General features: G+C 46.1%; 1 protein-coding gene across 2 annotated transcripts; it reads left to right on the forward strand.

Annotated features, from left to right (window-relative positions):
• Positions 1 to 268: 268 nt before the first annotated feature.
• hgfb (hepatocyte growth factor b) lies at positions 269 to 16,616 on the forward strand. Of its 2 annotated transcripts, none has more exons than XM_011606941.2 (19): positions 269 to 431; positions 1,421 to 1,574; positions 2,019 to 2,131; positions 2,581 to 2,695; positions 4,094 to 4,242; positions 6,283 to 6,403; positions 7,186 to 7,304; positions 9,344 to 9,509; positions 9,583 to 9,713; positions 10,407 to 10,500; positions 11,526 to 11,656; positions 12,342 to 12,371; positions 12,713 to 12,818; positions 13,236 to 13,310; positions 13,407 to 13,529; positions 13,637 to 13,743; positions 13,863 to 14,005; positions 15,078 to 15,247; positions 16,243 to 16,616. In XM_011606941.2, exons 1-19 carry the CDS (start codon positions 383 to 385, stop codon positions 16,415 to 16,417), a joined length of 2,271 nt encoding a protein of 756 aa, XP_011605243.2. In that variant the 5' UTR covers positions 269 to 382; the 3' UTR covers positions 16,418 to 16,616. The 2 variants fall into 2 exon arrangements, with proteins under 2 accessions (XP_011605243.2, XP_029698158.1); XM_029842298.1 differs by having other exon boundaries at positions 16,169 to 16,381.
• The last annotated feature ends 8,692 nt before the right edge of the window (positions 16,617 to 25,308 follow it).

The following is a 25,308-nucleotide window of genomic DNA, read 5'->3' on the forward strand; positions in this document are numbered from 1 at the left end:
TTTTGTTTTCAATTTCCTGTGTCTTTTAGTCAACATGTGCAAATGTGTGGCCATTTTCTCTTGTAAATGTCACTGTTTGTGTGGTTCTGGGAACAGAATTCCCGAATTTAGGCCAGTAAATGAAAGCTTGTCTGAAATGTTCAAACAGATTGGACGGACAGATACAGAGCGAGAGGCAGAGAGAGAGAGAGGAAGAGAGAGAGATAAAGTACACGCACTCTCGGAGGGAGGGAGGGGAGGGGAGGGGAGGGGAGAGGAGGGATGGAAGGAAAGCAAGGAAGTACTTAGAGAGGAGACGCATCCTCGGTGCAGCGGAGGAAGAAACGGCTGTTTTGCTCTCGGACGCAGCTGTCGGTGACTCCTGTCTGGCCTGGAAACAACGATGTGGATTTACGCGCTGTTTCTCGTGCTCGTCGTCATTTCTTGTTCTGGTAAGTTTGAGCGAAATCCATTTGGAGGCTCCCTGACATCCACAGGAGCTTGCGTGGAGAGTCTGCGCACGGGGAACACCTAAAATATACCCCGCGTTACTGTCATCACTTTGCCGTTGGTTGAAGGCTGTTGATCTAGAGGAATTTTCTGAGCTTCAAAGTGTTTTAAAAAAGGAATGCCATTCTGAATTTAAGTTAACCCCACAGTACTGTCATGTTACAATTAAGTTAAGTGAAGTTACATTAGGGGGAAAAATGCCTAAAGAGATATTTACTGTTGTGCGCATTGCGCAGTAAGGAGGCATTAACATATATCCGACTGGATCAAGTGTTAGTGCCATGATAAAGTGAATGAAATGCAAGCTGCCACCCTCCCCCGCCACATTAAAGCCGAATAAAGTGCTGCAGTGGCTCGCTGTAATCTCTAAAATGCGATTTCGCGCGTCGGTGCGCGCTGGGGCAGCGAGGTTGGCGAGGTGAAGTTGACAGCAGGACAAAGACGGTGGCTCGTATCGCCAAGAATTTCTCACGCTCCTGATGCAAAAACACCAGTTTGAAACCGCTTCCGTGGCCCGATTCCAAGAGAAACAAAGCGATCAGGGTTTCTCCCTAATTGCCTGAAACGCTCAAGGGCAGATAGTTGAAACAGGTAGGCGCTGTTGGAGGCGCTATGCAAATTTGAATATCTAAGAGTGCGCGTCTGTCACGGAATGATGAATGATGGTGTCTCCGAAGAGTTCACCTGCTTCCGTGACAGTTCACTGTAATTTCACCCTATGATGCTTGACAGTGAATGCTCCAGCTTCACCCCCTCAAACACGGGCAGCACAGAGGACAAATAGTGTCATTTGACCTGAGCGACAGCTCCTGTCCTCTCCTGTCCTGCCCTGTCCTCTCCTGTCCTATCCTGGAGTCTCCTGGAGCAGGATGCACCTCTAATACACAGAGAAAAAAGCGCATGTCACCAACATGTCCTTGTATGTTGTCAGAGTCCAAAAGAAATGCGCTCCAGGACTACCAGAAAACCGACGGCGTACGATTGGTTCCTTCCGATTCCTCCCACCTGACCAAAAGCAAGAAAGTGAGCATGGCCAAGTGTGCCAAAGCCTGCAGCCGCAACAGGAGACTGCCCTTCACATGCAGGTAGGTGCACTTCCTTCTTCTTCTTCCTCCTTCAGATTAAAAAGAACTAGACAATGTGGCATTGTAGAAAGTTATGTAGTGGTTATTGTAAATTCTTCCCGGAGGTGTGATTCCCTGTTGTTCGTCTGGTTCTGCAGGGTTGGGGGTGCTCTGCATGCTGTGTAGATTCTCATTCATCCAGGTCATAGTTATCTAAGTAAGATCTCTGCGTCGACTGGACTTGTTAGGGTTATTATAGGGACGTTTCTGCAGAAGCCTTCTGGAGAGAAGGTGAAACGTCTTCAAGAAAATACCCTAACACATCCAGTCGATGCGGAGATCTTACTTGGATAACTGCATGTTCATGCTTCTGCGGCGTGGTCACCTTCAGCGTCAGGATCTTACGTAAAAAAACGATCTTACGTTCCTTCACTGGTCTCCGCTCTTTTCCTCCTTATTCTCCAGAGCTTTCCTCTACGATCATAAAAACAGGAAATGCCAGTGGCTGTCGTTCGACAGGAACTCTTTGGGAGTGCGCAGCCTGGAGGACTTCAACTACCAGCTTTATCAGAAGAAAGGTACCACCTTTTGTTGGGCCCCCACATCACCGTAAACATTTCCACTCCTGTTATTGTGTTCTGTTTTAGAAAGTCATCTCCAAGTCATGTCCATTAGCCTGTAGCTCCGTATTTACAAAGTGGCCCATGGTCCCTCAAGAGAAAGATTAAAAAAATCAGGACCCATTGTGATTCTTGTTTGGCAGAACATTATAGTTAATTTTCTGTCATTATGCGGCGTTTGTGTAAACGATACCACCGCCCCACTTGACTCCGACAGACTTCAACAGTGTACTTGCGAGCCTGTGCAGCCTATTTTACAGGATTCAAATGATTTGTCGAAGGTCTTGAAAAGGCATTAGGGTTTTTGGCGTCGTCAGCGGCCTGTCCCGCCGTCTCTGTTTTATTCATCATCTGCACTGGCTCTGTCCGACCGTACATGATATCGCTGCAATCTCCCTTCTTTTCAGACTACGTTCGAGAGTGCATCGTGGGTACGGGTCAAAGCTACAGGGGTCGGAGGTCGGTGACAGTGACTGGGATTCTGTGCCAGGCCTGGTCCTCTCCTATTCCTCATGAACACAAGTAAGAGTCGAGCTTTCGAGTCGTGTTTTGCCAAAGTCAAAAAAAAGATGCCGTTAGCATCAGGCTGTTTGTGCTACAGTTAGCAGACAGCTAGTTTGTGTATATGGTGCATATGAGTGTAATGTGTTAGCCATTGATTAGGCTCCTGGGAGCTACCATTTATCTGTGCTGACCTCACTGTAATACTGAGTCACAGATCATTTCCTGCTCTACTTTCGGTGTGCGTGTCTCTGTGTGTCTGTGTGTTTGTGTGCGGGAGAGTGTCTGTGTCTGATTTTTAGTGGGATTAGGATCATGTCTGCTAAGCAGGCTTTAGTTAAAATGTGAGGTCACACAGCCGTTGCTACTTTGTGCAAAAAGTGCGCCTCTTATATACGCGTAAATCCAGCTTCAGCATTAAAACAACAATGACAAAAACAATATTTAATGCACTTCAGCAACGAGAGCAGGAAACGGCACCGTGCACGGGATTATGAAGCTCACGGTAGCGACCAGGTGACCCAAAACCAGTGAGAGATATTAAGGAACACGGGGCTGTGGCTGTTCAGTGGAACATTAGATCATGTTAGTAACCATTAAAGGACCTTAATTTCAATTTTTAATAGTCTACCTCCACTCGCCTCTCTTTGGGGACGTGACGCGACGACTCTGGAGCTTTTCTTGTGATTTGTCACCGCCGCAGTAGAACCAAAGAGGCGTCTGCAGTTTGGTACTTCCTGTGAACCTGTATTATCAGGCTACTATTAATGTCTCTGCAGACGAGCTAATTAAATTCAGCCGCTTTCGTTTGATTTATCAGCTGACGTCCAGGCCGGGGAACGCCTCACACACATGCGCGCACCCGGTGCGAATACCTTTCTTATCGGGGAAAGATTAGTCCTTGCTTCCATTTACCCATCAAAAGACCTTCTAATGTTCGTTACCAAAGAAAAGACTGGCCGATAACTTTTCATTAAGCAGTGGAAAAACACAACTTGACTCATCGCCCATGTTAGGGTCATCGTGGTAATTGATCACCGGGGCCATGTGTTTGCCTGATGCAGAAGAACGGAGTCATTAGTCATCGTGTTTACACTATATTCAGGACCGGGACTTGTGGAAAACTAACATTCCGCTGCCTGTTAATGAGAGTTCTCTGATTAATATCCTCACGCCAATGAGATTTTAATCGCCGGGATGTGTCTGTTGATGGCTCCCGTTGACAGGCAGGTTTCAGCCACCAGACTTTAGCCGCACAAGCGGGGGATTTGTCATCCTGCCTGGGAAAGTGTGTCCTTGAGGTTTTTTTCTTTTCTTTTTTCAAGTGCTTTTCCTTCATGCTAGCTGTGTTTGGCAGCGGCTCGCTGCGCATGTGTCTGTTTGTGTAAGACTGCTTTTTTTTTTTTCTCCTGCTGACAGTTTCATGTCCAAGCGCTTCAGGAAGAAAGACCTCCGAAAAAACTACTGCCGCAATCCCGACAACGCCACCGCCGGCCCGTGGTGCTTCACCACCGATCCCCGGCCGCACCTCAGACACCAGGAGTGCGGCGTGCCGCAGTGTTCGCAAGGTAACAGAACACCCTCAGAAAACATATCCAGCCACCATCTTAACATGTGTTTACGGCCAATGAGTGCCTGTTTTGCGGTGCAAATTGCTGCAGGAAGAGTGGTTTGATAGTGTAAAACCAGCTGCAGCAGATGAGGCGATCACATGGTGCCTTGGAAGCAATGCCGGCTCTAAACGCGCCCAGTTTTCCTACATCTGTGTGAGGCCAAGTGCAGCTGTTTCCAGGTGTGTGGTTCAGTTCATGCTGTCCTCTCTCATTCCATCAGCTCCAGTTTTCTTAACGGTTTGAGCCTAAAGGAGCTGGTGTAGGAATGTGAGAGGATATTAAGCCCCTGTCAACTCCTATAGATAAACTGTTATCCAGCCCTGTGGCACACATGGAAGGCAACTATTGAGCCTGAATTATGGGGGCTGTTAAAGTAGACCTCAGATATTTATCTGGTCGCTATGACAGGAAAACACTTTCCCACCAGTTTCCAGGACTCTGCGTTGCATCATACAATATTACTGTCAGACACTGACGTCCTCTTGAAGAACAGGGATGATAAGGACCGACGTTATCTGATGCCTGTGGATTTGGTCTGTCGGGGGGTTTGTTTCCCCGCTGCTTGTACGCCACCGGATCACCTTGATGAGCAACAGGGCTGTGCCTCGATAAGGCAGCGTGGGGATCCCAGTCGCTCCTTCGGCTAACGCGTGGCGTCCCTCTGGGTTACCAAGAGCGGAACGACGAGATTAATCGGTCCCGACTGCGATAGAGAGAACGCAGACGACGGCGACTGCTTTCCCCAGCTATTAGCTGCTTCAAGCAGGAAGCCCACGAGCACGCGCAGTTTTAAACGTGTCCCGTCATGATAGCAGCGGACTCATAAACATCTGGTTCTAATCTGTATGTTCCCCTCTTGTTTACGCTCGACAGTGTGTTGAACTCGCTCTGCAGCAAATGGGCCTTTTCGACATCAAAGATGAGCTCGGCTTCGTTAGCGTTCTCGAACGTTTGTTTTTGTTTTTGGAACGTCTCGACTTACCGTAGATCCAAACGTGTCCATGTGGAGGAGCTTATTGTACGATGGCTCATAAGCACTTTGGTGTGGAAAATGATGACCTGAAATATGTTAAAGCAGATCACCCTCTGCCTTTGCGTTTATAGCTGCATAAAAGCATAATAATGCTGCTCAAAGCGTAATTCTTTGCAGATGGAGGCATTATTACAGCTAGTAAAGTTCAGAAACTTAAAGATTTTAAACCTTAGTCAAGGTGTGAGACGGAGGGAGGCCCGGGTCGGTGCAACAAGTCAGCGTTTGACAACCTGGAAATGAAACTCAGCTTTCAAAACAACTAATTGTTCCTCCAAGCAAGGGTGCAGCCAGTGAATCTGCTCTTTCTGCAGCCAAAAATACATCCTGGAAGCTCGTGTGACTCGCAGAAAGAAAACAAAACTTTCCGGAACCACCAGAATTTAAAGAATGTAGTTTTGCACCAATACAGCAGCTTAACTGCATTTATCTTTATAATGGCGTGAAAACTTACTTTACTGGACGCAGCCGTCCTCGGGTTGCCTGGCTACAGTGTTCTACAGCTTTTCTGTGCATGTGATGGGGGGAACGTGCGCTGCATGTCAGAGGTGTGGCCGCACTTCTGCACGTCTGTGTTCGAAGAATGCCCAGGGTGGAACTTCAGCTAAATTTGCATGTAAATGCTTCAACCTAGATGATAAAAAGCTGCTTTGTCGACCATTTAAGCCCCAATTTAAGGCCGACAAAAGGGGGTTGTGAAAATGTAAACGCAATTGCTGTAAATCTCATTGGAAATTTCCAAATTTTGCAACCCTGGTTAAGGATGTTACTTCATTTATGACTCTGAATTTTACCCTGACGCAGTTTTGTAATTCAAAACAACTGAGTTATTGAGTAAACATGTAAATCTGAGGAGTGTGATTAAATCCTAGTCTTTTTCTTACGTCAGTGATTGGCTTCCTGTTGCATCTGTTTTGGATTTGTGTCACACTAAAATTTGTGTCCGTGTGTGTGTATCTGCGCAGTCGAGTGTGTGAACTGCAACGGGGAAGACTACAGAGGACCCATGGACCACACAGAGAGCGGAAAAGAATGTCAGCGTTGGGACCTGAATGAACCGCACAAACACCTGTACCACCCTAAGAGGTAACACACACACACACACACGCACTCACACACACACACTCCTTGACCTGCATCCTCGCGCTCCTCACGCCAGGTCACGTTGTTGTCGCCGGCTCTTGATTGTGAACTTTTACCGAGTCGTGCGGCTTGCTTTTCCCCGAAGGAGCGCTATCAGAGCCCGCCGTGTAATTGTGTGATTTTAGCAGCGCCGTGCTGGGAAAGCTCCTCGTTCTGACTTAATTGGACCAAATTCCTTTCAGCTCTCGGTAGAGTAGAAAGCGTAGCCACATCCAGCTGTAAGATAATAATATACTTATATTCAAAGAACCTATACTTGAGCCTGTGTTAGTGTTCGTGTGTGTGCGCACTCTTGGCTCCTGTGTGCGTGGAGGGCGTTCCAGTTGGTCCGATGGCAGGTGGTCCGGATTAGCTGGGACTCGTTAACACATCCTTAATCATCCCAGTGTTTGTGTAAACGTGGTCCCAGACCGCTCGCGGTGCTAATGTAATGATAGCGTCCCCCAGCCTGATACTTCATGCCTGTGAGCTGGACGCCTGTGGGGTTGTGGGACTTTGGGATGCCTTTCTGAACACCTGTAATGGCGCCGCCCGTGAGGTCCCCGGGTCCCTAGAGCCCGGCTGATTCGCAGATGGAGCCTTCGCGCGACCCCAGCTTTGGATGCCTGTGTTGCATGAGAAGTTGACTCCTTTTGGAAGACGTGTCGGTCTGGTTTTGTACAGCTGGACTTACTGTTTAAGGCTTTTCACCCTTCCAGGCACTAATGGCGTCCGTTTGATCGCAGGTACCCCGACAGCGGCCTGAGCGACAACTACTGTAGGAACCCAGATGGACGCCAGAGACCCTGGTGCTTCACCACTGACCCCGACACACCCTGGGAGTACTGCAACATCAGAGTTTGTGGTAAGTTTGCATGTTTTTTTGGATTTAATACCTGAATTATACAGCTTTTAGTGGCTGTGTTTATGTGGGGCTCAGATAATTCAAGCGTGACTGAATAAACAATAATTTCAACTTCCCTTTGCTTGACTCTGACCATACCTATACTCTGAGTGGCTAAAGCTATTTAATACGCGCACCCACATGCACACACGTCTCTTGTCTCGGCCAAGGCGCTCTGTTATGTCTCTTCTAATTGCCAGAATGTTTATTTTTCCCCCGCACCACTGAGCTGTTGTTTATTCTTCTATACCAGCCCTGTGTGTGTGTGTGTGTGTGTGTGTGTGTGTGTGTGTGTGTGTGTGTGTGTGTGTGTTAATGGGACTGTGCAGGGCTCAGTTACGGCTCCAAATTAACCCCCGTCTACATATAGAGACACAACACGAGGGTCACACTCCCCCCTCCCTCCAAACAGGTTGCTTTCATTAGGCTTCGCACTGTATGTGTGAGAGGTGCATCTTTTTCGGGTGCCTGCCTGCTTCCATTTGACCTCAAACAAGAGTCGCTGCGGTGCCCAAGGGCATAAGGCAGCCAGAGCACTGGTGTTACTGCTGGGTTACTGCTGAGTTTAGCCCCGTTAGCCTGCTAGAATCATCAGCGGGCCTGGCACCATGTTCACCAGACACTCGTCCATATGGACCCCATGAGTCACCGTTCCTATTTTTCTCCCCCAAATGTGGTGTTTTTGTCTCTGATAGGAGGTTTTGGGAGCAGACCAAGTTTACGACCCAGTTAGTCTTAATTAAAACAAGGCAGAGAGAGGAAGAAACAAAGGCACTGTGTGTGTGTGTGTGTGTGTGTCTGTGTGTGTGTGTGTGTGTGTGTGTTTGATGTCTGCTTCTTTGTTTACTTGCACAAACCATGCAGAGCTATTTTTAGAAATACTCGATGTACCAAAATGTCTAGAAATATGCATCCTAGCATGTTCATAGGCACAATCTGTTCCCCAGGCAGGTCGTGTGTTTAGGAGGAAACATAGATCAGATAAGAGTTTTCGTCCTGTTTTTCCACTTCTTGTTATCTCGGCTTTCTCCAGACCTGCAGAGTGAGCCACACCACCAACGCTTCTTTAAGACTTTCTCCAGTGCAGTGACATAACGGATATGACCGCATGTTCGTGTTAGCTACAACTGAAAGGGCCTGTTTGTAACGAGAAGAAGGAAAGTATTTGTAACTCTCCTGTAAGCAATTTTGGACCAAAGAGCATAATTGCAGTGGAATCCTTGAAGCAGCTTGTTTTTGATACAGATTGCCTTGTAAAATCATAGATCCGGTCCCACTGACATTTGCCGGATTATTTCTAAAGCTCATTCTTTGCCAATTCACGGTGATTTCCAAAATATCTCCGCCCAACATTTTTTTTTCTTTCCAGATTCCACTTTGAGTTTTAACAAAGCGGGAACAGTTGTGGACGAGGCCTTGCCTGGTATTTCAGGCATTTCAAACAACAAAAGATGAAACCGTAATAGATATTGATGCTAATGTTGAATAAATGCTAAATTTGGCTTTAGAATGAGAAATGCAAATGATCAAAATTAGCTCAGAAATAGCGCACACCATACAGAATATATTCAAACATACAAACACAACATTATTATTTATTTTGAGCTAACCGTTAGCCTAAATTTAATGCGTGTCTGCTTTTCATATTTCCATCAATCACAATCAGAGAGAGGATGGATGGAACCTCCAGATATTTATGTGTTTGTTTTTGGTCCAAGCTTTCGCATTAACTGTAAGCACAGAAAAATCCATCCAGACTTGTCTGTTACTATTTACGCCGCTGCGTGTGCGTCTGTCTGATTCTGATTACTGGGATGAGATCATGGTTTAATGTTTGTTTGTTTTTTTACTTTGGCTGAATGTGTGAAGCTGTGGGATGATTCTGGGAGACCGATCGGACACCTTTCACGCGTTTACTTCATGCGATTATTATAATGTCCTCTGATCCCTCTCACAAACTGCTGTTTGACCACCTCAAATGTCTCCCTGCCCTTTCACAGATACTCCCCCTAAACGTAGCGTGGTGGAAACTAGCGAGTGTTACGAGGGCAGAGGAAGGGGCTACAGAGGGACCGTGGACGTAACGCCGACAGGACTCACGTGTCAGCGCTGGGACTCTCAGTATCCCCACAACCACACATTCACACCTCAGGCCTACACCTGCAAGTGAGTGGCGTCTGCTCGGTCCCACACCTGTGCGGTTACAGCGGGTCCGCGGCTGACGTCTTGTGTTTTCCAGAGACCTGAGAGAGAACTACTGTCGGAATCCAGATGGCCAAGAGTTCCCCTGGTGCTTCACCACTGACCCGAGGATCCGGACGATGCTCTGCACCAACATCCCCCAGTGCGGCACCCAAAGCAAAGCCGACGGTGAGCGAGTCAACGGCCGCATTTTGACACTCGCAACGGGGGAAAAGTCGATTCTCCACCTGCAGAGCGGGGGGAAAAAATCAAAAAGATGCGTTTCATTATGTGAGGGAGACCCGGTGTGTCGGGATCTGTGGAGATCTGTAACCCTGCGGGGAGCGAGCGCCGCGTCTCACCCAAATGAGTTCTGACAGCGGCGCAGGACGGTCAGCTCTCGCAGAGGAGGGAAAAACGATGTGGAAGGAGCAAATGCGCCTCCGGGTTAGCAGAGCAAAAGATGTGCGTCCGCGGCTGAGCGCACGAATGCAGAGTACCCTTGAGATTTGCAGACGACGTGTCTTTATGAGTGCGTGGCGGCGCCTTTTGAGGCTTTGCCAGGAATAAAATACTAGATTAGGAACAACTAATGAGCGCAAACCTCAACTCAACGCTGGTCTTTACTACAATTCCCAGATTTTCTCTGTGAACCAGGCAGAAATGTAATGTCGCCGATTACTGCAAGTATTTGGGGATTTGTTAGTGTGATCAACATTATCCTCAATCACTTTGGAATTCGGAGTCGAAAGGTTCCTTTCCATAAAATACATTTTTAACATAGTAAATGCAGGTGTCTGAAGTTGACGTTTTCTCACGTGTCCAGATTGAAGCATATGTTCAAAATGCCTAATTCACATCATCTCTTTTCTTTAAACGCAGACTGTTACACGGGCTTTGGGGAGAATTACCAGGGAAAGCAGGCGAGGACTAGATCAAACCTTCCGTGTGCTCCATGGAGGGACCACCGCAGCAGGTCAGCTCCCTGGATCCCTGCTTCTTTCTGAAGTCGTAACTTTCCCAAACTCTGGCGTGATGTATAAAACAGACCCCGACCATTAATAACAGCAGACAACCGCCTGAATTAGAGGTGAAGTTGTCGTCAACTTCCGCTCCGTGCAGCCAGGCAGAGCGCCGCGAGGGCTTTCGCAGGCTTGACACAAGGGAGCCACGGATGATTGCAGAACTACGTCGTTTTTGCGGAAAAAAGCAAACTTTTTTTTTTTCCATGACCGCGTCGATGTTCCGCAGGAGGTTTGTGAGTCTTGGCCACCTGTTGGTGTGGACAGCTGAGGTGATAAGAGCGTGGAGAGGGATTATTGTTCACAGATCAGATAGCAACTGGGCTGCTGTGGTTGCTGTAGACGGCCTCCCTAGTATCTCATGATGGTTGAAGTGTTTCCATGAGGATGATCTAGCACTACAGGAATGGCTCCCTTTGATAACGTAGCTGGGCTATACACACTTCACTCCTGACCTGTGACCCTCTGAACCCCCACTTCAAAGCTAATCAATCGACTTGGCTCCTGCCTGGAAGTCAAAGGTCAGGGTGAGAGAGGCCCTCTGCGCACTGACTGCTGAGAGCATGCTTATATTAACAGAGAGATCGCTCCCTTTTGCTACAGTCACTTGGCGGCTGTCTTTTGCCGTTAAATTTCCCAGATCCGTGACTTTAACGCAAGGAATCACGGCCTTTTTTTCAGGGACACACATGTGTCCATGAGTGTGTGTTCATGGGAGTGTGAACAACCGCTTATCTTCCCTAAAAAGACAGATCCTCCACAGCTGCGGAGTTTGTCGGATTCTGTCTGACTATATTCACCTGGCTTAAATTTAAGAGTCGTAAATCGCTGTAAAAGCCTTTAAAAAAATATATTACCAAACAGACTAATTGTTTGATAGAGAAGAAATAATCCTTCTTCTTGTCTCCCCTCTTTAAACCCCCCCTTTGGGGCTGGTTCATAGATACAGGAAGTAATTGGATTGTGTGTGTGTTTGTAGTGGCGAGAGGGGCTTGATGGTGGCCAACCTGGAGGGAAGCTACTGCAGGAACCCTGATAACGACAAACACGGGCCCTGGTGTCACACCAACAAATCGGGCATTCCCTGGGACTACTGCCACGTCAAACCATGTGAGTCAGCCCAAAGTAGACACCGAGGACCCCCGTGTAAAGGATATAGAGCACTGTGCATGCGTTTCCCACCCACCCTGGTGTCTGCCACACTTGCACACACCTTCACACACTTTATTTGCAGTGTGTAGATCTGTCTACACTTGTTGGTGAGTGTGGGGTGGAGGGGGAATCACAACTCATCTGCTAGTCAAGATAGGAGTCCTCCTAATTACTCCCGCATGGGCCCGGAGCCATTAGAAACATTAGAACGTGTGTGTGTGTGTGTGTGTGTGTGTGTGTGTGTGTGTGTGTGCGTGTGTGTGTGTGTGTGTGTGTGTGTGTGAAGCGAGAGAGTTTTCCCTCTTTGATGATCCCTCCATTTATACAATTGATATTTTCCATACAATTTCTTTACTGTTCTGAGCTAAATGCTTGTTAGCAGCATTAGCATGAAAGAAAAGTTTGCACGCAGGCTACTAGAATGACTCGACAACTTTTCCTGTCCTAGAACTTTTCTAAATTATTGAGAAAAAAAAACCCCAAACCAAAACAAAAGAAAAAACCCTCCTTTGAGGCTGTCCAGGTCCAGAGAACTGATGGTAACATGACGGTGTAGAACACAAGGACAAAGGTCGCTTCTAATCTTGTATCAGTTCATTCCCTCCCCCTGATCCCTTATTTGTCTCCTCTCTCCTCTCTGTAGGTGACGCCTCACAGAACACAATTCCTCTGGGTGAGTGTCTGACACCTCGTCTGTCTGTTTGTGTCTGAGTGCGGCTCACCCGCTGATTTGAGGTTGATAGCCTCCGAGGCCGACAGCCCCGCGGGGCTTTCACAGCCTGATCGAATTTCTTTTATGTCCATTATCTTATTTCAGTGCATTTAATGAAGACTTGGCTTAAGAATACCCTTTTATTTATAACATGTAATAAATACCTTATATAGTATAAAAGAGAGATTAGTGGCGGATCATTAGGCAGCAAATGTGCATATCTGCCTTTGGGTGGAGGAACTTAGATGTCCTCCATGAGACAGGAGGAGCACTGAGGTATTTTGTCTCCTGTTTTTTTCCAGGTGAGCTCTCATCCGTGGGCTGTTTTATCCACAAGACAACCCGGATCGTGGGCGGAGGTCCGGTGGGGATATCGGACGGCAGCTGGATGGTCAGCATACAGAAAGGGTACAGCCTTGCATTTAACATTCCGCACGTTCACCCGCAAACCCCAGAAGAAGAAACGCTCCGGCATCGCTCAGAATTCCTAGCAGAGTTCTTTTTTCTACCCCCCATTTATGGATCAAATGCTGTTTTTGTAATTTTTATGATTCAGCATGTTCTCAGTAGTTATGATCCATTTATTCCCTCATCTCATTAAAAGGTATAAAGCATTAGTTCACTTTTTACAATCATTGAACCTATAATTGACGCTATATTTATATATGACATCACTCCTGTGGCTGATTCCAAGTCTGACCTGTCATTAAGACTCAGATTTGGTTCTGGGGTTGGAAAAGGTGGTTTGACTGCACATGTTTGTGCATTTTTGAACCATTGTTCTTGAGCCATGTGAAGGTCTTTGATGAGCTGCTCTGTTCCCAGGGCCATGCACTGGTGTGGGGGCTCGCTGATCAGAGAGGAGTGGGTCCTCACGGACCGACAGTGCTTCTCCTCATGGTAACTGCACCACTTCCTCTAACCTCCATTGTCTGTTGCTTCCATATGCGAGTGTGCGTGGACTTGCTAAGAGTTGCATGTCTGGTGTCTCTCCAGCGTTCCGGACCTCAGGGACTATCGAGTGTGGCTGGGAGACTCCTTCAACAGACAGGAAATCAGCATAGCTCATGTTATATGTGGTCCAGAGGGTTCCAGTTTAGCCCTAATGCGTCTCTCTCAGTGAGTACCTGAAGATCATGCATTCATCATCTTTACCTCTGTTATTCTCTCTCTATCTTTGCTTGGATGGAATCTAATCATGTCCTGTCGGTGTTTATTGTCCGTAGGCCTGCCCGCCCCGCAGACAACGTCCATACAGTCCAGCTCCCTGTAGCCGGGTGCTCCATCCCCGAGGGAAAATTCTGTAAAATGTATGGCTGGGGAGAGACCAAAGGTAGGACACAAAAGGACGCTCTCCTCCTGTCACCGACTGATACGTTTTAAAGGTTAGATTCAGAAGACGATCTGCATCTGCCTGAGGATTTACCATGGAAACCTGACCCTTTTTCTCAGGCACCGGCCATGAGGACGTACTGAAGGCGGTCGACCTGCCGATAGTGAGCAATGAGAGGTGTCGAGAGATGCACAGAGGATACCTCGACATCACCAACACCAGGATCTGTGCAGGAGGCAGGAGAAACGAGGGGGTGTGCGAGGTAAGGCTGGGTCCTCACATACCACAAATATATGACCACTACTGAACGGAACCTACTTTATATACTATATATGTTGCGCAGTGCTGTTATGGACAGATGTATGCATTTGAAAACGGCGTGGGCTGAAGAAAAGCTTATTTAACGCCTCCAACCACTCAACATTACGACAATCATAAATCCAAGCGAACTTGGACGAACTCTGCTATATTTCTATTTCAAACACAAGTGCAACCGAAAGTGTTTTACAGGCATAACAAGAGCAAACACACACACACATACAAGCACACACACACACACACACAAACACACGTAAACGCAATAAAAGCGTATGAACACGCACTAAATCAAACGATTGTGAAAATATAAATATAAAACATAAAAGTCCAATAGCAGAAGATCTTAAAAGCAGAGAAAAAGGAAACAGATTCTAAATTAAACTCAAACCATGTGACAATGTCAGGAAAACTAATGTATAACATATTTAAAACCCCACAATCAATCAATCAATCAATCAATCAATCTATCTATCTATCTATCTATCTATCTATCTATCTATCTATCTATCTATCTATCTATCTAGCTATCTAGCTATCTAGCTATCTATCTAGCTATCTATCTAGCTATCCATCCATCCATCCATCCATCCCGAGACAACATAAGGGGAAAGCAGTAGAGGACGAATGGATTTATTGATCATTTTGTTTTTCAGCCGTGTCCATGTTCGATGTCACCCAACACTGAGTCCTTGTTGACACACGGCTTTCAGCACAGGTTTTTAGTGTTATTACACGGGTCCTTTTGCGCTTTGTCCAGCGCAGCAACAAATAGTTTGCTCCAAATCTGAGACAAATGTTTTTGTACTTTTTACACATTCGTGGGCAAAGCTTTCGGTATACTGTAAAAAGAGCCGTCGGGAGTTGTGACAGTCTTGGTTTCTGCGGTTTCTAGAACTCCTGATGATGCATTTGGTATCCACTGAATGCTTTCATGGGCATAAACAGCGATTAAAGTCGTTTCTAACAGAGTTCCGCTCAAAAATATTGCATTTTGGTCTGTTTGTTTTGTTTTGCAGAGGGACTACGGCGGCCCTCTGGTGTGTCAGGACGGGGAGATCAGGGTCATCGTGGGAGTCAGCGTCCATGGCAGGGGCTGTGCCCGAGCCAACCAGCCCGGCATCTTCATCAACGTGCCTTTCTACACGCACTGGATACACAAAGTCTTCAAATACTACCCCGATCCCGAGTAGGTGCAGAGACAAAATCAAAACCCCGGGGGAGGGGGGGGCTCTTTTAAGCCTAAAACCTCCACTTGAGTCAGTCCAGCAGAGCGTTTAGGACTCGTGGATGCTATGCTCTCCTTACGTCCATAGCCGTGGATCAAAAACGAACAGATTTCATAATGCACTCGTGACAGATGATGAAAGGACGGTGGCGGCTGTGTTGGGGGGGGGGCAAACACTGTGAAGGCGATGATTAGACACCATGCTAATTCAGTGACGGCCGTTATCACAGATGATAACCTCCATAGCTTTGAAAGGACCTGGGAAAGGAGCCGATAGGAAGCGCCACCGATGGTTTCTGCAAACAATCGATCGATTTTGTTTCATCTTGTAGCAAATCCACCAGCGCGACTGCTTGTGTGTGTGTGTGTGTGCCCGTGTGTGCACGAAAACTCTTGATTCCTGGCATTACTTGAATGTTTGAAACACCAAAGTGCAGTGGTTCAGCTGCCTCTGACAAGTACATTAATGGGCCACTTAGAAAACTATCCAGCAGTCGGGCGATGTTAAGGGCACTCCTCCACCTCCAGGGGCTTAAATAAAGTGGTCCTTACTGTACATAGCATTTAATGAGTGTATTTGTAACACTCTGGAATTAATTTGGGTCTTATAGATCTAGATAATTGAATGTCGCAGACAAGTAAATGGTGTAAATGATGTATAACTGTATTATCTACATTTCAGCTTTCAGTCAAGTAACTGTTGCATAAAGATGCCAGCTATAAACAAGTTTTCTGTATTTTAGTGTTCTCACACAGCCACTCACTGTATATACATGCTGCTTGCCTCTGTAGATGAAGGGTATGCCTGTGTTGGCCAGCCTCTTGTGTCATTTATATGTGTGTGTGTGCACATTTGACTCTCTGTGTTTCCTCCCTCTGCAGCCGTGTCACTACATAAAACTGCAGTGCGTGAGTCTGCGTTTGGCTGAATGAATTATCCTCTTCCCCACATTTAGAGCCTGGCACAGCTCCATATCCCATCCGTGGCGGACATTAATGTCACAAAGTCTGTCCCTCCGAACGTTGCCCTGCGTTGTCTGTAATGGATTCTTCACTGAGATGACTGAATGGCCCTTGAAACGAATTACCGCGTGTCTTTTCGCGATGTCGGCAATTGAGGTTTTATTTTGATGCAGATGATAAAAGGTGTGCTCGTTGTGTGCGCGTGAGACAGGTGTGCACTGAAATGCTGCTGGCTGCTATATACCAGGTTGTACATTACTGTTTTGTGTATATTCATGATAAATTCCATGTTATTATGCATCATGGTAAATGTTGAACCAATGTTTTAATGACATCACTATATTAAATGTCTTTTTTATATATAAACGGGTGGGTTTTTTTGTTTAATCACTTCCTGTTTGCTCTGCTGCAGCAGTTTACGTTCGATGTTTTCACTCTTCTCTGCATCGGTTGCGTGTTTTCTTACCAGCAGATGGCACCACACGCATGGAGACCGCAAGATGCGTCTCAACAATCAGGCTACTCTCATACATGCAAGCGCTTACGCACGTGTGCGTGCGCGCAGCGCGCGTGTGTAGAGGAGAGGAGTGCGAAATAGCGCAGGAGAGTGCACCTGGGGATTAACTGTGAATCCACCGACGCTTTACAAAAGAACCCACGGAGCCAGCAGTAGATACCCTGCTGTGTGTGCGTGCGTGTGTGTGCTTTGCTGCGCCGTGCGTGTTGCCATGCACACACTGAATGCTTCGCGCTGACTCCGCCACAACGCGCAAATGGAGCAGATATGAGCAGAGTCAGGGCTGGTGCCGCGATAACGGCAACTACAGAGGCATCAAAGGCTGTAAGAAGAAGTTTGGCTTTCAACGGCAGGTCAAGCTTGATGGACTGACAGGGGAGGAATGGAGATCGGGGGTAATGCTGGCGCGCACGCACGCGCCCTCGAAAAAGAGGGACGGGCACGACCCCTGTTCGCTGCCTGCACCATGAGAGCTATACCATAACTGAAAGTAATGATCCAGAGAAGAGTTGTTCAGCCTGACAGAGAAGTGGGTGTGCGTGCGTGTGCGTGCGTGCGTGAGGGAGAGAAAGTGAGAATTTGAAAGACAGACCAATGCTCAAAAGATTGCCTTTCAGTGTCGTCTTTTTTAGTTAGAAACATGGAAATATTTCATGTTATTATGAGGCGATAACAATAAATTATGGAGTATAGATTTAGCATGTAAGTGGTGCTGTTTTTAATTGGTATGGCTCCACATTTAAGTCCGAGTTAAGCTTAAGCTTAGTAAGAATATAAAATTAGATAACTAACGATAAACATGCAACAAGCCGCTGAACATATTACTTACCTAAGAGACTGTGTTTAGCAACGATGGGTCTGTTTTTCTGGGGACAATAATACCATTTGTGCAATTTCAGCCTTTTTACCCCCTGAAGATGTGATCTGGGAGCGTTCTGTGACAGGTGTGTGCACCTCGCGCCAGCACAACCGTGGCTTCCTCGCTGTTTCTAGCTTTCACACATCTCCTAGTGGTGCTAGCTCTCCTTTCTAGCCTAGCCAATCCCCCAGAGCCTCTTAAGTTCTCCACCGACTCCCAGTGTTCTTCATTCTCTTAGATCTTTCTTTGACCTTACGTTTTCTGTGTTCAGAGTTCCTGGAGAGTTCAGAAATCTCCTAGTTTCCACACAGTTTGTATCCCCTCACCCCACTACTCTCTTCTTCTCATGCCCACTAGCATTGCTTGTTTTGCCTTCTCAGTGTTCCATTCTACCCCTGCTCCTCATGATCATGCCTGGCACTGTCCAGTCTGATTGCTTTGGATCCCTCCGTGTTCTGCCCCAGGATCTTCTGTTTGTGCTCACATTAGATGTCATGTCAGTGTTTGTTTTGGTTGCTTTTTATTGGTTCTTGGTTCGGTTTAGTGACTCCTCTTGCGCTTGTCTGTTGATTCGGCTTTCGTTTAAACGTGTAATTTCACTGTTTCCTTTTATGCTGCTGCCGCACTGCCAGATAAAATCGCTTTAAAGCTTCGTCCATCTGTCTGTCTGCATTTGGGTCCCAACCCCGCCTTTGGTTATGCGATCAAAAGATTATATCTATAATAGCTGTGCGACAAATAATGATTAAGACTGCTACATTGCGCATTTTAGGCATTAAACAACGCAATTTAATAAAGTTTATGTGCAAAACGAGCTGTTCTGCTTTTCCTCCGATGAACAATCTGTTGTTCTCATGGTTAAATGTGGTTTTTATGGCTCGTTTTAAAGCTAAATCTGTGGCTGGATGTGGACTGAAATCCATTAAATGTTGAGCGATACTTCCCCACGCTGCTACAGTTGGCTGATGACGATACGCAGAGATCCAAATGTGGCTGGTGGAAACCAAAGCTCCCTGCGTGTCTGCGTTGTGTGTGCAGGGAGAAAGATGGAACATATGAGGGAGGGAGAGAAAGAGCAGTTCTTCCAAGGAAAGACTTTTATAAGCCACAGGACTCTCATTACTGATCATTGAGTTTCAGACTTAGTTGAGAACATCTTTCATAATTTAATTGGTTAGTCTTTGTAATGTCGTTTTACCTCTTTTGAGGCACTTCTCCCTCTCTCTGCGGGGTCTTCACGTTTAAGAATCAGTCCCAGTGTCAGCACTTAGTGTTTCCAGGTCTCTTGGGTGACGTTGCTGCAGTTAAGGGTGCATGTGTGTAACTTGACGCAGAGCTACTCTGAGTCTTTATCATGAAGATGAGGAAGACAAACGCAAAAGGGGGAGAGTGAAAAAGGCCCCAATCAGGCATCATCAAACGAGTTAACATCAAGGCTGGGTTGACTTTAATCAGGAAGAAAGTGAAGAACTGTCCAAAAGATGAGTCAAATTATCTGTTTCTCCTTTCTGATCATACTTTAAGATTGTCCTCTTTATTGTTTCAAGAGAGCATTTGGGAAGGAAAACGATGTGATGATTTGCAGCCACGTCTTCAAATGGCTCCATACTGCTGCTCTGTTGCATTTCAAGTGTCCACAGACATTCATTTGATGAATAAAAAGCCAACCTTTATTATTACGCGATGCCTGAGTGACAAATTTTTGTGCCAACCCAACCCAAACTGAGTTAGCGGGAGGGGGAGGTTAACATGCTCTTCTTGGATCTTTCAGGCTGAGTGGAGAAAAATGGTTTTAGCTTTTGATGATTGTACTCTTGATTCTCCACCACTCAACAACACCAGGGCTTGAATGTAGGTGAACAAAGTTGTTTGCACAAACCAGAGGGGAAATCTAAGGTCGCCTTCCAGCAAAAAGGTCTGATTCCTGCATAAAAGCTCCAAATGCCAGCAGGTAAAATCCACAAAGGTCTGCAGTTTCTTTCCTACATAATCTAACCCTTCAGTGACCCTTTCAATACTCACGTTTCATTTAAAGGGACTGGTTCGGCCCCACTGGTTAGCTTGAAGTAAATCCTATTTGGACTGGATTCTCTATCATCAGCATCAAGATCATCTGGGAAAACTTATGCCAAGCTGAACCGCCACCAGTTTAATCAAAAACAGCCCAGTTGAACTCCAGCTTTAGAAGTTACCTTCAAATTCCAGATATATTTGACAGGTCCACATCCTTGTAGCTCAGCAGCAGCATTATCCGCCTGCCTTCTCCACAAATGCAGCCTGCTGCAGAGTCCACATGTTCTTCAACAGAAGACGAAAACCTCTTTGACAATTATGCTTCTGCAAAAGCTAAAAAATGTACTAAAGTGAGGATAACAAGTTCCAATCCATTTTTTCCTTTGAAAACATTGGTATTAAGGCACCTCTTAAGCGTCCATTAGCAGTCCCACGATGCATTATATTGGATTTGACGCGCTACCTCGTGCATTCTCTCCGGTCCTTTGTCTGCCCGTGTGACTGCGTTTGTGCTTTATTTTCCTTCTCACCTTGACTCGTCTTTCTAAGCCTTTCTTTCGGAGACACACTGATGTTTTATCTAGCTAAAGTACTGTACACCACAGAGCAATAGTATCTCCTGAGACAGCCAGGAAAACTGATAGGTATCATTCTACAAACAGGCTGTTCCTCCCCGGACTCTTCACAGAGATAATGTGCAGCTTTCTCTCCCTCCTATTTTTCTTTCTGCCCGTCTCTCTTTGACTCCGTATACCCTGCAGACTCTTTTTTCCCAGCGTCTCTCCGGCTCTTTTTGAACGTATATCTCTCCGTCTCACCCATTCTGCGAGGTCGCTCTCATGAGGATAGAGGTGTGTTACCTCTCCTGGCTGGAGATGTCACCCCCTCTGTGTTCTCTCTAACCCGGGTGGGAATGAGAAAGCCTCACCCCAGCTCATGTGTCGTTGTGACGGTGCAATTGCGTGTATTTGTCGTGCGGTGCCAGATCTCCTACGGTGTGTGAAGGAGCATTTGTGCATGACTAAAGCGTCATCGTGCTTTCTCGGGTCCAAATTCTCAGCTGTGTCCGGCATATGGTAACCATGGGATACAGGCCACAGATAAGGCTATCTATGCCACCAGTTACCGTTGGACGTCACAGACCCCGTCTCCGCCCTCCTGCTCTCCACAAGTCTTTCTTTTTTTAAAAGCCCAAACCACTGCTTGCCTTGTTCTGCCCAGGTAGAAACTGGAATTACCTTTGATAAACAGTCTTCACCAAATCCGAATCGATGCATTTGACATTAGCTTTGCACAACGAGCTCTCTCTGGATGAGCATCAAAACTTCGTCCCCGTCCCCACATGCTTGCATCTGCTGGGACACAACTGGATATAATTAGCATTTATGAAAATAAAAGGATAAATGATAAATTATTTTTGACTTTATAGGGAAGAGAAAACCATCTCCTGACCTACATGATGAGCAGAGTTTTGGAAAAACCTTGGCTTAAAAAATGTTATTGCGTTATTGGCTGCTAAACTTTGCTAAGTAGCCTCTCTCACAGCCAGATAATTAGCTGTTTCGAAGCATAGCGCTTGTCTCTCAGTCAACAGTTGGCTCCAAGCCTCAGAGAACATGAAAAAAACGCCTGGATACACGCGACAACCAGATAATTTAACGTCTGGACGACAAGCACGAGCCACAGCCTGACACAAATATCCACTTAGCTTATCATGTAGCCGGCGGTTGTTGAATGGACAAAACAAATGCATTAATGATAAGTTCGGTGATCCACAAGAGCATCAGAGGTCTGTCATTTATCCTCTTTTCTGCATTGCCATATCTGTCGTTGCCTTGTTGCATATCCATGCAGGGTATATCATGGGTGTATCGGCTACTCACCAAGGCCGATGGCTGGTGGTCAGTCCCAGTCCACATTTGAGTCGTTATGAATGTCATGCATATTCACTGCGATTGATAACATTGTTTTCATGTCGAATATCAGAAAGTTCATGTAAATTTACATCATGATAAATGGCACGATGGAAGAAATACATATATCCGCTCCCAGATTTTCATATGCGTGTTCTCGAGGGATACGTTCGGAGCTCACTAATCATTACTTCAGATAAGGTCAAAGAGTGCTGGCCCAGCATTGCCCTTTGAATTGGCTCAAGGCAGCACACTTAAAGTAATTTGCGGCCGGCTCATTTAATGAATGGTAGTACATCGACCAATCCTGTTCCCTCTGCTCCCTTTCCTCCCCCCTCCCCCCACTCCCTCTCTGTGGCCCGCAGTGAACACCCATATGAATAATGCTGGTTAGTGACCTTCTAACTTGAATACTCTGCGACGACTTCACCCTCGCCCCTCTGGACCTCAGTAACAGCCACAGTACCAGCAGAGACCAGCGTGAAAAGCTGCAGAAAAACACCACCAGATGAGAGCTGGGTCTTCGGGCCTAGCGATCACATGACCTCGTCCTCGGCAATAGAAAGGAGACGGGTTATGGATCCGACTGCTCTTGGCCATTATGCATTTTGTCGATCCCTACGGCCTTAACAAAAATGAGCTAAATGATCTCAGTTGTTAATATGATAATCAATTATACATGTGTCAGACTTAATGGCCTCAACCAACACAAAAGGACATCAGCGTTGAACTGAAGGACCAATGGAATCATTAGAGGAAACATTATTTCCCTCGGATATTACAGAGGATTAAACTCCGGGGGCCTGTGGGAGTCCGGAATTGTTTTGCCTCTCCCTGAAGTTATGTCAGGTATCAACTATTCGAGTGTTATTAAAGATCTAAAAATATCCCATAGAGGTATATTAACCTGGATTCAGATGCTGGGGGGTGTTTGTGTGCGTGTGTGCATGTTTTGATGGGGGATTCATGTGAGTGTCCTTGAAGGCTCGGGTGGATTCTGTGCCAATAAAAAAGACCAATGTGTCAGAAGAGTCTTATCCTCCAAGTACAGCTCTGTAGGAAAAAGCAAAGCCAAATTTGTATGTTTTATTGATTTATTGCTAATTGTTAGGTGCCACACAGGAAGCACTGGTCAGACATATTGGTTGTATATGTAAAAGTTCAAATTTAGATTTTGATTTATTGGTTTTTGCTGACAAAACAGGCTCCCTGTTTGAAAAACGAGTGGAGTCCCTGCTGGCACGTGCAGTTGGTCACACCTGTGCTAAGCTGAGGCAGCGGGGGCACAAATGGAGATGCTATCGTACACCTGGCACAGATCTCATTTCTGCCACATCTGCAAGATGGCCAGTCCAGCTGTGCTGCTTCTGCCAGCGCTGGGAGAACTGACGCGAAGGCACGGCTAAATGCTGTTTTGCCTCTTATACCTGGTTGTAATGAAGCCAAAAACACTTGGGTTCCTGTCCAGACAAAGCCTGGTGATGAGCACAAAGACAGAGCAAACAGTTGGCTGGTGATGATGTGCGGGCAGCCAAGATGCACACAAAGTGTTAGCTTACTTTTTTCCCCCACCTGCACGCAGATCAGATGCCCGCTAGCCCCTTGAACAGAGTTTAAATTAGAAATGAGGTTTACTGTGAATGTTTAAGTGTTATTTCCCCCCACATAGGATGGTAGGTAATGGCTTCCAGTCCAAAATTGACCATCAGTGTTGATTGTGGGGTGTTTTAACTGTTTATTTATTTATTTTTTAAAAAGAGGAATTTAGCCAAATTCTGACGTGATCTACTAGAACACTATTGTGAAAACCATCGTTCTACTTCACCTGACTCGCTGCAGTTCGACCTGTTTGATTAAACTTTAAAGAGAATTTCGGTGCAACCGTTTGCTGTATCTCTCACCGCGTTGCCGGCTGTTCTCAAAGATAATGAAAGCAGACTTTCTGATTGGCCATTGTACCCGCGAGCGTACGAGAGGGCATCTGCGGAGCTGACACCCGTGTCCTGATTTCCACCAGGAGAGCCAGTGGTGGTGCTGAGCCCCCGGCTAAATTGCGTCTGGACGCTCCTTAAACATTACAAGATCACACAACATTCCCTCAAGTGTGAGAGAGGGCCGAAAACCTTCATCCCCTCTCTTCATCCGAGTCTTTTTAAATGTCATCACTATGCCAGTACTTAGACGGCAGAGTCAACAGACCAGAATGTGCAAAATGCCAAAAAAAGACTTCTCATTTTACTGCAAATCCAGAATACTTCCCTCATTTTCAGTCTTCTTTTATAGGCGTCCGCTGCAGCCTCTTTAAATGCAAACAAGTTTAATTGTTTTTACATACTTTTGTGTGTTGTGCTGGGAGGCAGAGTGCCCTGGACATGGCCGAAAACCAGGTCAATCACCAATATCGCTCATTACCATGCTGCATAATAGCAGACATCAGCGGCAATTTACTTCGGCTTTAATTGCAGTTAAACATAAACGCAGCTGTTTTTTTTGAGCCCGTGCGGTTAACCCTGACGTCCACGGTGGTGGCCTTCTTGATGCACATTCATCCGTAGAGCAAGTGGACACATGAGTGTTCATCTCCCGCTGGTTTGAGTGAGGCGATGGCCGTCTACGGCGGCGCCTTCCTCCTTGGGTGAGTCCTTCAGGATGACCTGAGGCAGGTTGAGTGCTGGTGCCTGATGGTAAACATGCTGCTGGCCTGTCTCAGATCTCATTCACAGCACTGGCTGCTGGCATCAGCCGTCTGTTTCATGTCTTCTGTCCCAGACGTCAACATGGGGAAGACAAGACTCTAGTTTTCCTGGAAAGACCTCATAAAGGCATCACTCATTTTTCTAGTCAGTGATGTAGAAACATATTATATTGCTTAATTATTATCGTTAGCAACAAAACAGCATGTAAAATACAGTAGTTCAGCCCTACAGTAATTTTGTATGAACAAAAGGAAGATCCTGAAGATCCTTACAGTGAGATATTTGAGGGTAACATTAATAGCCTGTTAATCCTCAAATTCTCTTGCTATAGTATAGAAAATCCTAGGGTTAGGGCCGTTACAGTGCTGACTTTGACCAACCACAGTGAGGGTTAAGGGAACCAGCAGCACTTGGTGGCCACCTCGAAGAAGATCGTGTGATGTCTGCAGCGATGATACTGACTGAATCTTCTGCTGCGCAATGTTTAGGCAACTTGAGACAAAATTTGGGACTGGTGGGTACCGATATGAGGTAGCTGTATCGGGCCGAAACAACTTTATTTCAAAGCGTCGTTAATCGTAATAACTATTGTTATACAAAAAATAATAATAAAAAAAACCAAACTACACACAGACACACACACACACACACTCACACACACATACATTAAAGTAGTAGTGGCTTCATTGGTGGTGTACTTAAAAGTGTGTTCTTGTAATTGTACCGAAGGAAACATTTGACTTACAATTTGGTGCACATTTAAACAATTGAAATAATCCATTAGTTGTGGAGAAATAACCTGCTAGAATGTCTCCTTGAGTGCTTTTTTCCTATATAATTAGTGGAAGAATACAAAGCAATTTTCTAAGCTGCAATGGGAGGGAAAAATGAGACTGGGGAACAATAGGAAGAGTAGATGGAGAATTGAAGTCCATAGTTCTGAAATATTGTTTTACAATATTTTGGAACATTAGGTGGTTTCAATATGGTATGTTCCCATCCAAAAAAAAGGTAAGGGGTGAAATACTCTGCAGTGAGGAACTGAGTTCAGCAGAAGTCCT

Source organism: Takifugu rubripes, chromosome 9 (assembly GCF_901000725.2).
Source record: "Takifugu rubripes chromosome 9, fTakRub1.2, whole genome shotgun sequence".
Lineage (NCBI taxonomy): Eukaryota > Metazoa > Chordata > Actinopteri > Tetraodontiformes > Tetraodontidae > Takifugu > Takifugu rubripes.

Coding starts and splice junctions, on each gene's coding strand:
- hgfb (XM_011606941.2), top strand. CDS start 383: ATGTGGATTTACGCGCTGTTTCTCGTGCTCGTCGTCATTTCTTGTTCT. Junction 2,696..4,093: donor CCTATTCCTCATGAACACAA/GTAAGAGTCGAG, acceptor TCCTGCTGACAG/TTTCATGTCCAAGCGCTTCA. Junction 11,657..12,341: donor CTACTGCCACGTCAAACCAT/GTGAGTCAGCCC, acceptor TCCTCTCTGTAG/GTGACGCCTCACAGAACACA.